The sequence below is a fragment of the Petromyzon marinus genome, chromosome 55 (assembly GCF_048934315.1).
Source record: "Petromyzon marinus isolate PM22_M1 ecotype Great Lakes invasive population chromosome 55, UKy_Petmar_22M1.pri1.0, whole genome shotgun sequence".
NCBI lineage: Eukaryota > Metazoa > Chordata > Hyperoartia > Petromyzontiformes > Petromyzontidae > Petromyzon > Petromyzon marinus.
Window position 1 is genome coordinate 14,009,011 of NC_133721.1, and position 13,090 is coordinate 14,022,100.

Below are 13,090 nucleotides of genomic sequence, written 5' to 3' on the forward strand. Positions count from 1 at the left end.
TCTTTGTCTTTGTGCACACGTGTTGCCATTTGTGGAAGGGGAAAAAAATGTTGGAATTGTCCATAAAAGGAAACGCGCGCACAGTGGCCGTGAGACGCGCAGTAGAGCAGCCGCGATGGTAGGCGGCCCGCTAACCGCCCCTACGTGTCGACCATCACGTCTGCCCGAAACATAATGCCCGTTCCGTTTGTGCACAGATCGCTGTGGCTGTGTGCGTGTGCGCGCGCACAACAACGAGCGGAGCTCCGGGCGACTAAAACCCGTCGAGTTTGCACAGTGGGGGAGCGCAGGTGGCGCGTCTCTCGGTTGCCGCACGTCGGTGAACCCACCGCACTTGGGACTGGTCCCGTGACCTCCTGCCAGCAGCGAGCCTTCGACGCTTCACATGACCTCGGAGTGCACCTAGCCTGGCACACGCGCTGTGGTGATGTCACTGCCACTTACTAGTGAATGGCGGCTGTTGTTGTCGCTGTACGTATGTTGCGCTTCTCTCGCACGGCGCGCAGCCAACCCGTGCCGATCGGGAGGTGCTGCGTGCGTGCGTGCGTGTGGAGCGGCGGTATCGTGGTTGGCGCACCGCTATGGGCTCGGCTCGCAGCCAACATCGGTGGAGAAATATCCGAAAGCAGCCGTGGGCTGACTCGGCATTAAATCGGTTACCGGGGAGATAAAGGCAGCCTGGTCAAGCCACCCACACCCGTTTTAAGTCTCAAGCGTGTATCTGTTTAGCCAGTCGGGAACTCCAGAGACCAGGGACCAGTCTCGCTTGACCGGCCCGGGTCACCGATATGATGAAGGCATTGATGTTAATGTCCAAGTACAAAGGTTGAAGCGAGTAAAATGGGTGCAAAAAGAGGAGGCACGCTTGTGCCGTGGCAGCTCCCTGAGAGCAGTGTGACACTGGGTCCAATATCCATAATAATAACCCTCCACAGCCAATCGGTAAACATGCCAATTAGTTATTAGTTCGGCACAACTCTGGTTGTTGCCTGATGAGGTTTGGTTGTAATCACGGTACTCTAATTGTAAATGTTCTGAGTTTTACCCTCCAACACGCCAGTGTGCTCAACTAGTAACTAATTGGCACGTTTTGTTTACCTGGCACAATCTTACTAATGGGCTGTGTCGGGTGGTGGCGGGTTTCACGACACATTTATACTTATGTGATCGAACCCCCCCCCAAAAAGCCTCTTCTGGATCACTTTGAGCAACTCGCCACAACGGGTCTGTTGAGGCTATACGGGGGGGGGGGGGGGGGGGTGGGGAGGATCTTTGTGCGTGGGGGGGATGGAGCGGCATGGGATGCCGTGTGGGCGAGCGCGCGCCTGCAGCAGCGGCTGCGACGGGGCCTTGCCGACTCGCCCGCTGACCATAGAAGGAAGGAAAGAGCTCCGATGTAATCTAGGATTTTTTTTTTTGGTCGGGGTGTGCGCCGCATGAATTTGCGTCGGAATGGGCGGCTGTTTTTGCCGTCACGTCATCCCGAGAGATGCGGAAGTCCCGTTGGTCGTTTGCGTGAAATATCCCCAAGTGAGATATCTGAGCCCCTAGCTGGAACGGTAATTGTTATTTTATCCTTTCGCACGATGGCAGCAGCCCGTATGTTCACGAGCCACATGGCGGTGTCGAGGTTTGGTGCTGCTGGCTCCGACGAGAGGGCTTCAGCGGAGAGAGTTTGCGTCGTTTTGCTCTTCCTCCTCCTCTGTTGAAGGAAGCGCAGGCCACCACAGTGGGTTGACTTGCACGGCCCATAGACGGCCACCTTCTGGAGGTTGTCCACCTCTTAGCTGTATTCATGTCACCTTGAACAAGACTAATGCCATCACCTAGGCGATATGGACGTCGTTAATTCGAATCCGTAAAGAAACACACTGATACCCAAAGATGAAACGAATGCCTTGCCAAACAGCACATTGACTCCAGGTGCGGTGGCCACGTGACTTCCCCTTGCTTTCTGACCTCGGTAACCTGGGGGGAGGGGGCCCATACGCCATACTAATAAACTAAACTATTTTATTTTACCAGATAAGGCCCACTGAGCTATGTTTATTTTTTTCAGAAGCAACCTGCCCACAATTGATAGCTCAACGAAGTGGCCTTTATCACGTGGAAATTTATAGCTGGAGTGATGTCGATTATAAATGTGGAGGGGAAAACCCAGAGGACCCGGGGGAAAACGCCACGCGACCACGGGGAGAGAGACACCGAAAACTCCAAATATACAGCAGCAGGCAGCAGGCGTCAGGGTCTGGGTCGAACCCACGACCTCCTGCATACCAGGCGAGGTTGTTAACATCTCGCCAGCGTGGCGCCACGTTTGGTAAATGCTGATCCTAAGGCTTTTCAGATGTGTTGCCATTGGGCTAAATGTAGGTCGGAGTTGTTCATAGCGCCAGGAGGGGTGTGTGGGTGGGTGGTGAAGTTGACCGTTGTTTACACGCGTTGCTGCTGGGGGTTTTAGTTTCGTGTATTTTGTTTAACCAGGTGGCTGCTCAAAAGAGCTGTGATATTCTCATTTGCCAGAGTGACACTGGGTCACCAGTGTGACAGAGAGAAATTAGACGAAATGCAGTGCGTGCCCGTGTGTGCGTGCCCGTGTCCGTGTGTGTGACCATGTGTGTGTGTGTGTGTCCGTGTGTGTGCTTGCGTCACCCCGTGTTTATTTTGTCCTAGCTCTCTGCTTTACTGATCACCGGAGCCAAAGGAAACTTTCAGGAGCACTTCCTTTACGGATGTTTCCTTAATTTTTCCAGAAAGACCAGGAATTTTTTTTGGGCTGGTGTTTAGCTAAACTCGCACAAGAGCTTTTAGTAGTTTGCAGAGTACGTGATCTTTGACCCAAAACACTAATACGAATCGTCGTGTTGGCGAGCAAGTCACGTTACAATCGAGTGGTTGTGTTCGCCAGGGTGAAAACAATTCACTTTTCTTCATGAACATTCTAAACAACTACATAATTTTATACCAGGTAAGACCCACTGAGCTATGTAGCTCTTTTTCAGAAGCGACCTGGCTATCACGAATGACAGCTCGACCAAGTGGCGTATCATCACGTGGACATTTAAAACAGTTAAAGACTCTAAACGCATGGTGATGTCGATTCTAAATGTAGAGTGAAAAACCGGAGGACCCGGAGAAAAATCCCCGTGACCACAGGGAGAGAGACACCGCAAACTCCAAGTATACAGCAGGCGTTGGGGTAGGGATGGAATCCACGACCCCCTGCATACCGGGCGAGGCAGTTAACATCTCCTAGCCACTGTGGTGTCTTTCAGTGCCGCATGCAGAGGCAGATCTACAAACTTTGCAATGGGGAGGGATCCTGAAATGCCAAGCCTTGTATATAGGGACCCGACAATAATATGGCAAAAGAAACACATTGAATGTATTTGCTCTGGTAGGTAAATATTAATTTTGAAAAGGCAATTGTTAGTGGTGTCGAGGTGGGGGCATCGTGCAAATCGCCACTGTCCACATGGTTGGCTGCTTAAACAGCGGCGGCGTGCGAGGGAGCGATGAGACATTCACCGCGTCGTCGATGGCGAGTGTCTCATTGATTCTGTGTCACCAGGTGAGACCTCGCCAGACCAGGATGGGCCTTATTCGCAAAAGAGTGAGTGGGCCAGTGAGGTGATTGAGATCTCGAGTGAGTAGATGAGTGAAGTGGATGAGTGAGATGGTGGCTGGGTGAATGATTGAGCGAACGAGTGGGTGATTGAATGAGTGAGATGTTGGGTGAGTGGTCAAATGATTGAGTCGCATGAGTGAATTGCAATTCAAGTTGAGTTTGTTTAGCTAGGTGAGGCACCAAGATCGTGTCATTTGCAAGGGTGAACTGGTCACCAATATTTCAAGATGAAAATAAACAAATGAAATAACAGCAATGTAGCAAATATAAACCATAACGAAATCAACTGTCATGTGAGAAATGGAAAATATCGCACCAACATCAATGGATGATAAAAAAATAAATTACCCGAAGCGCACAATTATTTGACGCCGATCGTAGCACTTACAAATTGTGTGACACGACACGTGAATCGGATATAGGTTGGTCATTGTACTCGGCGGACGAGGGTGTCACGTTGGCGGTGCGGACGCGAGTGAAGTTTTCGTACAGAGTGGACCTCTCGAGGACGAGATCGGTGCGGGACGTCGACGGGGGGAGGCTGACCGGAAGGAGGGGGGTGACCTCCACGCGCTTCCTCCCCACGGCGCACGGAAAATCTCCACGGGCAGGACGGAGGGGGGAGCGGGGGGTGGATGGAGGCGGTGGGCGATCCGTTTCCTGTAGGCTCGCTCTCTCCGGGCGAGGCTCCCTGACGGCCGTGTTTGACACGAGGGGGTGCACTCCTCGTGAGCGGTACGCTAACAAACGTTACCAGGATGTCAAACACTCATTCATTGGCTCAAGGGGGAAAACAAAAATCTACTTCCATAAGTAGAGGACTGCAGAGCTTGGGCAATTGTTGGGGGCGTCGGCCTCACCGCCTGGCTGCTGCCTTCCAGCTCGTCTGTATCCAGTCTGTCATCCCGCTACATCTCAGTTTATTGCCAATGTCTCGTCTGTCAACTTCTTGTAGTGAGTTGTCAGAGGAGATACAGACTTATCAATGTCCCTCCTTTCATCTCTATTTCTTTAAGAGGTTTTTTATTATTAGAGTGCGTAAATATAAATGTGTTGTTTAACCCGCCACCACCCGACAGTCAATCACGAAGGTTTATCACGTAAACAAAACGTGACAATTGGTTACTATATTCTTGGTTATTTCGGTAAGGTCACATAGAAGGGAAACAACAAAACAATAAAAATACAAAACAACAATTCTCACGACGTTTCGACTGCAACACAAGCAATCATGTTGCAGTCGAAACGTCGTGAGAATTGTTGTTTTGTATTTTTATTGTTTTGTTGTTTCCCTTCTACGTGACTTTACCGAAATAACCAAGAATATGAATCCCTGCAGTCACGAAAGCTTTAAATCAAAATTGGTTACTAGTTCAGCACACCGGTGTTTAACGACACATTTATATTTACGCGATCTAACCCCGAAAAACCTCTTGTGAATAATATTGATCGCGAAAGCCCCACTACGTGTTAAACTGATCTCTACATCTCTATCCATTGTCATATCTCGAGTCGTATTGCTACATCTCTGTGTAATTGCGAGTGTCTCGTCTGTAAGCTCGCTACGTCTCTTCCTCTCTGGTCTCTGCCTCCTCTGTCATGTGGCCAAAGCGTGTTGCTGCTGAGCCCAGGGAGAGAGACGTGTGGAGGGTGGAGATCTCACGCCCCACCACTCCACGGCGCTGTCGCCCCACCACTCCACGGCCCTGTCGCTTCACCGTCGCCCTCCCTGCTGACTCTTGGCACATTCCAACTTAAGAAACCACGGTGTAAGCAGGGCTCCCGTTCTGCATCTCTGCGTACAAATAAATAAATCGTACGTGCCTTGGTCTGTCGGCCTGTCGGCCCCGCAGACCGGTATAACCCCAGCAGCAACTGTTTAAGCGAGCAAATGAGCAAACTCTGGTTTCGGTTTTTGACTTTCTGGGTGTCGTAAAAAAAATGAACGGCACGTGCGTACGTACGTTGAACTTCTTTGGCACCGTACGTGGCCAACTACTCTAATTGGAGGTGCGGGGTGGGGTGAAGACAACGAACTAAAAACAAACACGAGAATCCCTGCCACTGCAGGAAGAAAACTACCCCGGGGTCACCCCTGCAGTCTGAATCCCCTCCGTCGGCTCTTAGTTAATAAATATGGGAACTTAATGAGGGATTGAATGCAGAAACTGGGGATTAACCTTGACAAAAGGTTAACCTGATACACTCAGCGCATTGTTCCGTCACACTGTGGCCGTAAAAGGGAAGACGTGTAGCAGGCGATAGGTCGGGGCTGTATCCGTTTCTCGCCGCTGAAAAATAAGTGAATGGCTCAGTGGGCCTTACCAAGTAAGATAAAAAAAAATCGTTTAGTTTTATTTGCATATATTCTGAAAGGGATTTGTTGACCTCGCCTATAATTTGCACTCCTATCGTGTTTTTTGTTTTGTTTCTTGTAAAGTTCTGAGCTGCCCCTACTGGTACACCTGTGAAAAGGAGCTTCACAGAATATGTATTTATACTGGATTCCTCCAGTCTTCCTCCATATATTTTCATCTTCTTGGCAGAGAGATGTAATTGGCCCTTGTGCTGCACAGTGACCTGCTACGATGAAGGTTTACTTCCTGAGACATTGCCTTCTTTTACGTACTTACCGTATGTTGAACTTTTTTCGCACCGTACGTAGCCAACCGTGCCAGTCGGAGGGCAGTTGGGGGGCCGACTCTTTCCGACCGACGTCACGGGAGCGTTAACGTTTGCCGTGCAAACGTTAACGGTGACCGCACACAGCGGCGGTATTAACCGGGGCGGTAACAACCGGGGCCCCGATTCCAACCACGAACCTCTGCGACGAGGCGGCGAAACACGCGGCCGGCGGGCCCCAGCGACCGCCGCCACCGCCACTGGGCTCTCCGAGGGGCGTGGGCGCTGCGTCACGAGCCAGGTCGGTATTTGTAAAGTTGCCGTCGACCGGAAGGACGGCGGTAGGCCTGCGGGCGAGCCCACCGCGGTTGAACGGCGCGTGTGTACGTATGTATGTCGAATTTATTTCGCACCGTACGTAGCCAACCGCGCTAATCGTAGGTTGCCGAACGAATACATGATAAGGTCGCACTCGTTGCACGCAAAGTGCTTGCCACAAACGAACCTGGATACTTCGGCTGATCTCGTCAGGGAGCATAAACCATCGCCACGCGAACTCAAGACATCCTCGCAGTAGCGGCTTTTGGCTGGCCACCGAAAAAAGATGGTCACCGCATCGCGTGCTTTCAGATGTGCTTCTGCGGCTGTCTGGAACGCTCTTCTGATATTTGGAAGCCACTGGAGCTACACACTTTTAAATAATCTGGATTGAAAACTAATTTCTTTAGAACTGCTTTTTGTGTTTTGTTTGTTATCTTTCCTCCGCACCTCCGATTAGCACGGTTGGCTACGTACTGTGCGAAAGAAGTTCAACGTACATACGTACACAATTGGAGGTGCGCACACGCGTGCCAATTTCACCAGATCATGAGGCCGCTCCACCCACGCGGAGTGGAAATCTCTTCTGAACAAACCCGCCGGCTGGCTCACGCCCCGACGTGCCGCTACTCGTGCCGCGACTGGGAGAGGGCATTTCGTCCGCTGACAATTCCACATTTGTGCACAATCGCGATTTGATGTTTGATAATAATAATAATAAAAATATACATCACAAAATCAGACAGTGGCTGCAGTCAGACCCCCCCCCCCCCGTGCCCCCGACACGGAGGAGGAGGAGGCTAAAGACCGACAATTAAAGTGACAAGGATCCCCACTCAGAGCGTGCGGCACCGGCGGTGCCGTCTCAACCGCAGTCCTCCGGCCTCCGCCGCTCCCCCCCCGGGCCGGCGAGCGCCACGGCCTTCCCCTCGCGCCGACGCGGCCCGTCCCGTCTGAGGAGAGTTGCCTGGAATTTGGATTATTTTTCGGCGACTTTGCTCAGGTCTCCGGGAGTCCGAGGGCTGCGTTGGCTGAAGGGGGGGGGGGGGGGGGGGCGTGAGAGCGGCTTCTAGGAATCTCTAGCCGAAGTGTTGCATCCCCGTTTCTCCCCTTAAGCCTCTCTCACACACGCGCGCTTTGTCTTTTTTTTCATATTTCAAAAAAATTAACGAAAAGAGGTGGTAAACCCTTGGGGGGTTTCGTCGTCCTGAGGTTCGGACGCGGAGATTGTGCAGGCCCACGAGCCGAAACGACGCGCGCGTCACACGAACCGCGCGAGCGGGAAGACCCTGTCGAGGTTTTTTGCGATGGTCGTCGTGGGCCTCCGGTGAAGGAGGGAATACCTTGGGTTTGGTGGCGTCGTTCTCCCAGCCCACGCTACGCGGGCCTGGTGAGGCGAGGTTGTGTTGTAAGGAGGGGTGAGCTGAGGTGACGGTGAGGTGAGGTTGGGGTGAGGTGTTGGGGTGAAGCGAGTTGAGGATTGACCCAAATGGCAGGGCTGAACCTCCAGCCCCTCGCGTCCTCTGCTCTGTACCAACGTCGCTGGGTGAGGCCCAAGGAGCCTGGACCCATGGTGACTCCCCAGAGGTGGGTGCTGCTCCTCATCTTCATCATGTCGATATCATCATTGTCATCATCTTCATCTTGTCGGCATCATCATCATCATCTTTGTTGTCATCTATGTTAACATCAACAGTATCATAATATCATATTTAAATGTCTTCATAATGAACGTTAAGGTTGGTTGCTTTTACAATGTTCTGACCTGAGATTCTGGTGAGCTGTTGTTTTTCGAGCAACCGATGCTGACGTGAATAAAACTTAATTTGGAAAGCTATGCAGACTAAATTGTACACACGCTTGTGGTCAAGGTAAACACATATATGGAACGTCCAGTGTATATACACAAACACAGCCTGGCTTGTCTTGGCTAACAAGTGAGATACGTTCCACGAACAATGTTCGGTAAATCTTTACTTAAAGCTTTCGTGACTGCAGGAATTCATATTCTTGGGTCTTTCGGAAAGCCACGTAGATAGATCAAATAATAAAAATAAGAAATAGTTCAAATAATTTTATTTTTTATTTTTAAAGACCCAATAATATATATTTTCCGGTAATCGTAAACTCGTTAAGCGATCGTCGTTTTCCCATCGACTCCCTCACACGTGAACAGCCGAGACAAGTTTTGGCCTCAAAATGTTCACACTCTTGAACAACCTGTTCTAACCTGAACAATACACAGCATTTTACAATAAACAGCATTTTACAATAAAGTAATCTAACCTATAAAATGTAACACTTGCCACACATGAAGAAACACCTTGCTTGCAAGGGCATGGCATTGCTGTTGTTTGAACGATATATGTTCTTATATTAATTTTCATAGCGCCTCAACCAAGGTGCTGAACAAAGAATTGCAAATTGTACAGCAGAATGGTAGTGTTGTGAGATTGAGAGGAGTTGATGGGAAGGATGTTAGCGGGTGGAGGTAGAGGTTGTTGGTGGCATTGATCTTACAGAGGTAGAAGCGGTGATCAACCTTGTGACGCTGGACTCTGAAACTTGCCTCTGTTTCTCAAGACACAGCTCATTGTATCGTGACATCGCCTCACGTATCGTGACATCGCCTCACGTATCGTGACATCGCCTCACGTATCGTGACATCGCCTCGCGTATCGTGACATCGCCTCACGCATCGTGACATCGCCTCACGTATCGCAACATCGCCTCACGTATCGTGACATCGCCTCACGTATCGCAACATCGCCTCACGTATCGTCACATCGCCTCACGTATCGCGACATCACCTCACGTATCGCGACATCACCTCGCGTAACGTGACATCACCTCGCGTAACATGACATCGCCTCACCTATCGTGACATCGCCTCACGTAACATGACATCACCTCGCGTATCGTGACATCGCCTCGCGTAACGTGACATCACCTCGCGTATCGTGACATCGCCTCACGTATCGTGACATCGCCTCACGTATCGTGACATCGCCTCACCTATCGTGACATCGCCTCACGTAACATGACATCACCTCGCGTATCGTGACATCGCCTCGCGTAACGTGACATCACCTCGCGTATCGTGACATCGCCTCACGTATCGTGACATCGCCTCACGTATCGTGACATCGCCTCACGTATCGTGACATCGCCTCACGTATCGTGACATCGCCTCACGTATCGTGACATCGCCTCACGTATCGTGACATCGCCTCACGTATCGCGACATCGCCTCACGTATCGTGACATCGCCTCACGTATCGTGACATCGCCTCACGTATCGTGACATCGCCTCGCGTATCGTGACATCGCCTCACGTATCGCGACATCGCCTCACGTAACGTGACATCGCCTCACGTATCGTGACATCGCCTCACGTATCGTGACATCGCCTCACGTAACGTGACATCGCTTCACGTATCGCGACATCGCCTCGCGTATCGCGACATCGCCTCACGTATCGTGACATCGCCTCACGTATCGTGACATCGCCTCGCGTATCGCGACATCGCCTCGCATATCGCGACATCGCCTCACGTATCGCGACATTGCCTCGCGCATCGCACGATTCGCTTCACCGCTACGTTCGTGGTTCCGGTCGTGCCGAGCCCTAGATGGGCCGGTCCGTCCGCCCTTCGATTTTTTTTTCTGTTTGCTTCGGCCAAGTTCACGTAGGGTCAAAGTTGGGACGGGCGTCTTCCCCTTCCTCGTTCCCCTCACTTCGTCTCGAGCCTTAACGGGTCCTCTCTCTCTCCGCTCGTGGCCCAACCGCTGGCCTCGTCGCGCGGCAGCTCACGGCGGACGCGGCGTAGCGACGAGCAGCAGGTGGAACTGTTCACGAAAGTTCGTCGCCTGGCGGGTGGCGGGGGAGCGGGGGAGCACGCACCCCGACGCGTGCAGGGCCACGCAGGGCAGCCGGTGAACGAATTCGCCGCGGGACGCTGCCGCCACGGGCCGCGTGTCGATCGATCGGTCTGTGCTCGCTGAGCAATCGTTTTTGGTTAAAAATATATATATAATGGGCCTAGTTCGTACAAAGAACGCTCCTTACATCAGACCAGCCTGTGTAGGTGTTGTCGAATTAAATGCACGCAGGAATGAGTTTTAGGTCGAAATAGTCGACACGTGACTTATTCCATCCAGTCACGGACGGTGATGATCAGAAAGTTTGCCGTGGAAACGACAACCATTGTCGCAAACGTCTCTTCCTGGCCGGGTGGCTCACCGAGAGAGTGAGTGGCTCACGGTCGCAAGGGATGCGAGTTCAACTCCTGCCCTCGGGGGGGGCGGGGGGGGGTCAACAAAACCAGTACCGCTTTGTGAGCAAGTCAAGAGTGGTGGTAATCCGATGGAGACGCTCGCTGCTGCCATGGGAATGTAGAATTTACACCGCTGCCTCATTTGCCCAAGAAACCACTTGGGTCGTGGTTTTCTTCTTCGTAAGTCGGGCTGATTTTTTCGAACTCATCATGAAGAAAAAACAAACCACCGCGTGTTTTAACGGCCTGGGACTTAAATATCGCCCGGCCTTTCCCTCCTCTGGCCCTCCGCTCTCCCCTGGCCTCCCTGCCCTGGCCCCCCTGGCCCTGACGTCCCCCTACAAGGCGAGGCAGAGTTATTATTGGCGGCGGTGTCGCTGCGCTCACTGGGAGTTAAATGGGGTGGTGGTGGCGGCAGTGGTGGTGCAGTGGTTGCCACCTTTTTCCACTGTAGACCGAAGCCCCGGAGGTATTTCTCAGCCAGCCCTCACTCCCTTGCTATCACAATGTGCATGCGCTGCAGTCTCCCGCAACGAGGTTCGGTGCGGCAACACCGGCACCACAGATCTCGATGCAGATCAATTGCTGGCTCGGCCCATCGTCCCTCTGGGGTCGAGAAAATAAGTACCAAGTTGTGGGGAAGCCTACAGTGGGAATGCAGAATTTCCACCACAATGTGAGGGCAGTAAACAGGACCTCAATCTTTCATTTCCTGCTCATATTTTGAGTTTCAGCGCTCCCTTATGGAGTGATACGATTCACGTGAGTTTCATTCCCCCCCCCCCCCTCTTAATATTTATGTCGGCGCGGACTGACGGCGGAAACCTTTCTTCATGGAACAAACTAATGACCGTATTCTCCGGGATTATAAGCCGACCTGGAAAGTACGACACGCCCCAAACTTGGTCAGTAAAGTTATAAAAATCTGGTCTCACAAACACGCGCACGCGCACATTAATGCACCTTCCGGAGTTTAAAACGCGCGCGAGCGCACCCCTATGCATAGACGGGGCATAAGAAGGTATATTGTGGAGCGTACGGCTCTGAGCGCACAAGCCTGCGCTTGTAGTGGGCGGCGCCGACGCCAGCGCTGACGTCACTGCGGGTGGCCCCTCCACCTCGCCGTCTACGGCCGCTGGCGCTGGCCCACGGTGCTCGGGGGAGGGGGGGTGGAGATGATGACGTGACGAGTGGCGCGGGCGACGCTGCCGACAGGCGAGGGGGGGCCCCGGCTCCCCCCCCGCCCCCCGCATGAAAACGCGACACCGGCGATCTCGGAATGTGTCACCTCGTAAATCTACCGTGGGGAGTTCCCCAAAAAATAATTTGGGCAGTGGTACGGCGCCGCCCGCTCCCCAAGCCGCGCTGCCCCCACTCCCCACCTCCTCCTCTTCGTCGTCGTCGTCGTCGTGGAAAGCCCAAGGGCGTGATCCAGACACCTGTCGTCGTGACCGCTCCGCTATGAATAGCGGAGCGCGTGAACCGGCGCTCCCGGGGCCGTTGGAGGGCGTGCGGCCCGCGTTGGGGGCCGGTGGAGGGGGGCGGTGAGAGGCGTGCTGGGAGCTCGAGCGAGGACGCTGCGGTCATTCGCTCTCTCGCTGGCTCAGAGTCGCCGTTGCACGAGAGGATGTGAAGTCTCTCCTCCCAAGCGTCGCCAGGGTTCCGCTTGTGCATCGCCGCACATCATCTGCGTGTCCATTTCTCCCGGCCCGAGAAGACAGGAAAAAAGCTAATTTTTTAAAATAATAATAACAACAATAATAATAGTGTCGCTCGCGACGGTGCTTCACCACGTCCGGATCGGTGAAATCAAAGTGCGATCGTCGAAACATTTCGGGGAGGTTCCTGCCAAGATGGTCGGCTCCCAGTCGTCGTCGGGCCGGCCTCCCGCCATCCCGGAGCACCAGGAGGCCGTGTTCGAGACGGAAGAGCCGTGGGTGGTGCCGAAGACGGCCGTGCTGCTCGCCGAGGGCCCGGCCCCGCCGATGAGCGCGGTGCCTCCGGCCACGCCGCCCGAGTCGAGGGAGGTCGCCCGGTCGCGCGTGCAGCGCCGTAAGAGCGACGTGCGCGTCTACAAGGAGTTCTGTGACTTCTACGCCAAACTGTGAGCCGCCAACCCCGCAGTCCCGCCCAGCCTCCGCCGTGGCACGGCCGCCGCGGTGCTGTGCGCTCCGGGCCACGGTAGTCAACATCTCGCCGCCGTGGCGAGATGTTGACTACCGTGCCTTGTATACAGGAGGTCGTG

The 13,090-nt window shown here is 53.1% G+C and overlaps 1 protein-coding gene across 5 annotated transcripts in view; it reads left to right on the forward strand.

The window, feature by feature from the left end:
• Positions 1-13,090, forward strand: part of LOC116954596 (LIM and senescent cell antigen-like-containing domain protein 1) — a 49,561-nt gene that overhangs the window by 18,211 nt on the left and 18,260 nt on the right. The window contains exon 1 of one of the 5 annotated variants that reach the window (XM_076052403.1): positions 12,424-12,949. The exons of 3 other annotated variants lie outside the window; for them this stretch is intronic. In XM_076052403.1, the coding sequence (XP_075908518.1) occupies positions 12,699-12,949 (251 nt within the window). In that variant the 5' untranslated portion in view covers positions 12,424-12,698. Of the gene's footprint in view, positions 1-12,423; positions 12,950-13,090 lie in introns of those variants that run through there. One more of the 5 variants, XM_032975244.2, reaches the window with a different exon arrangement.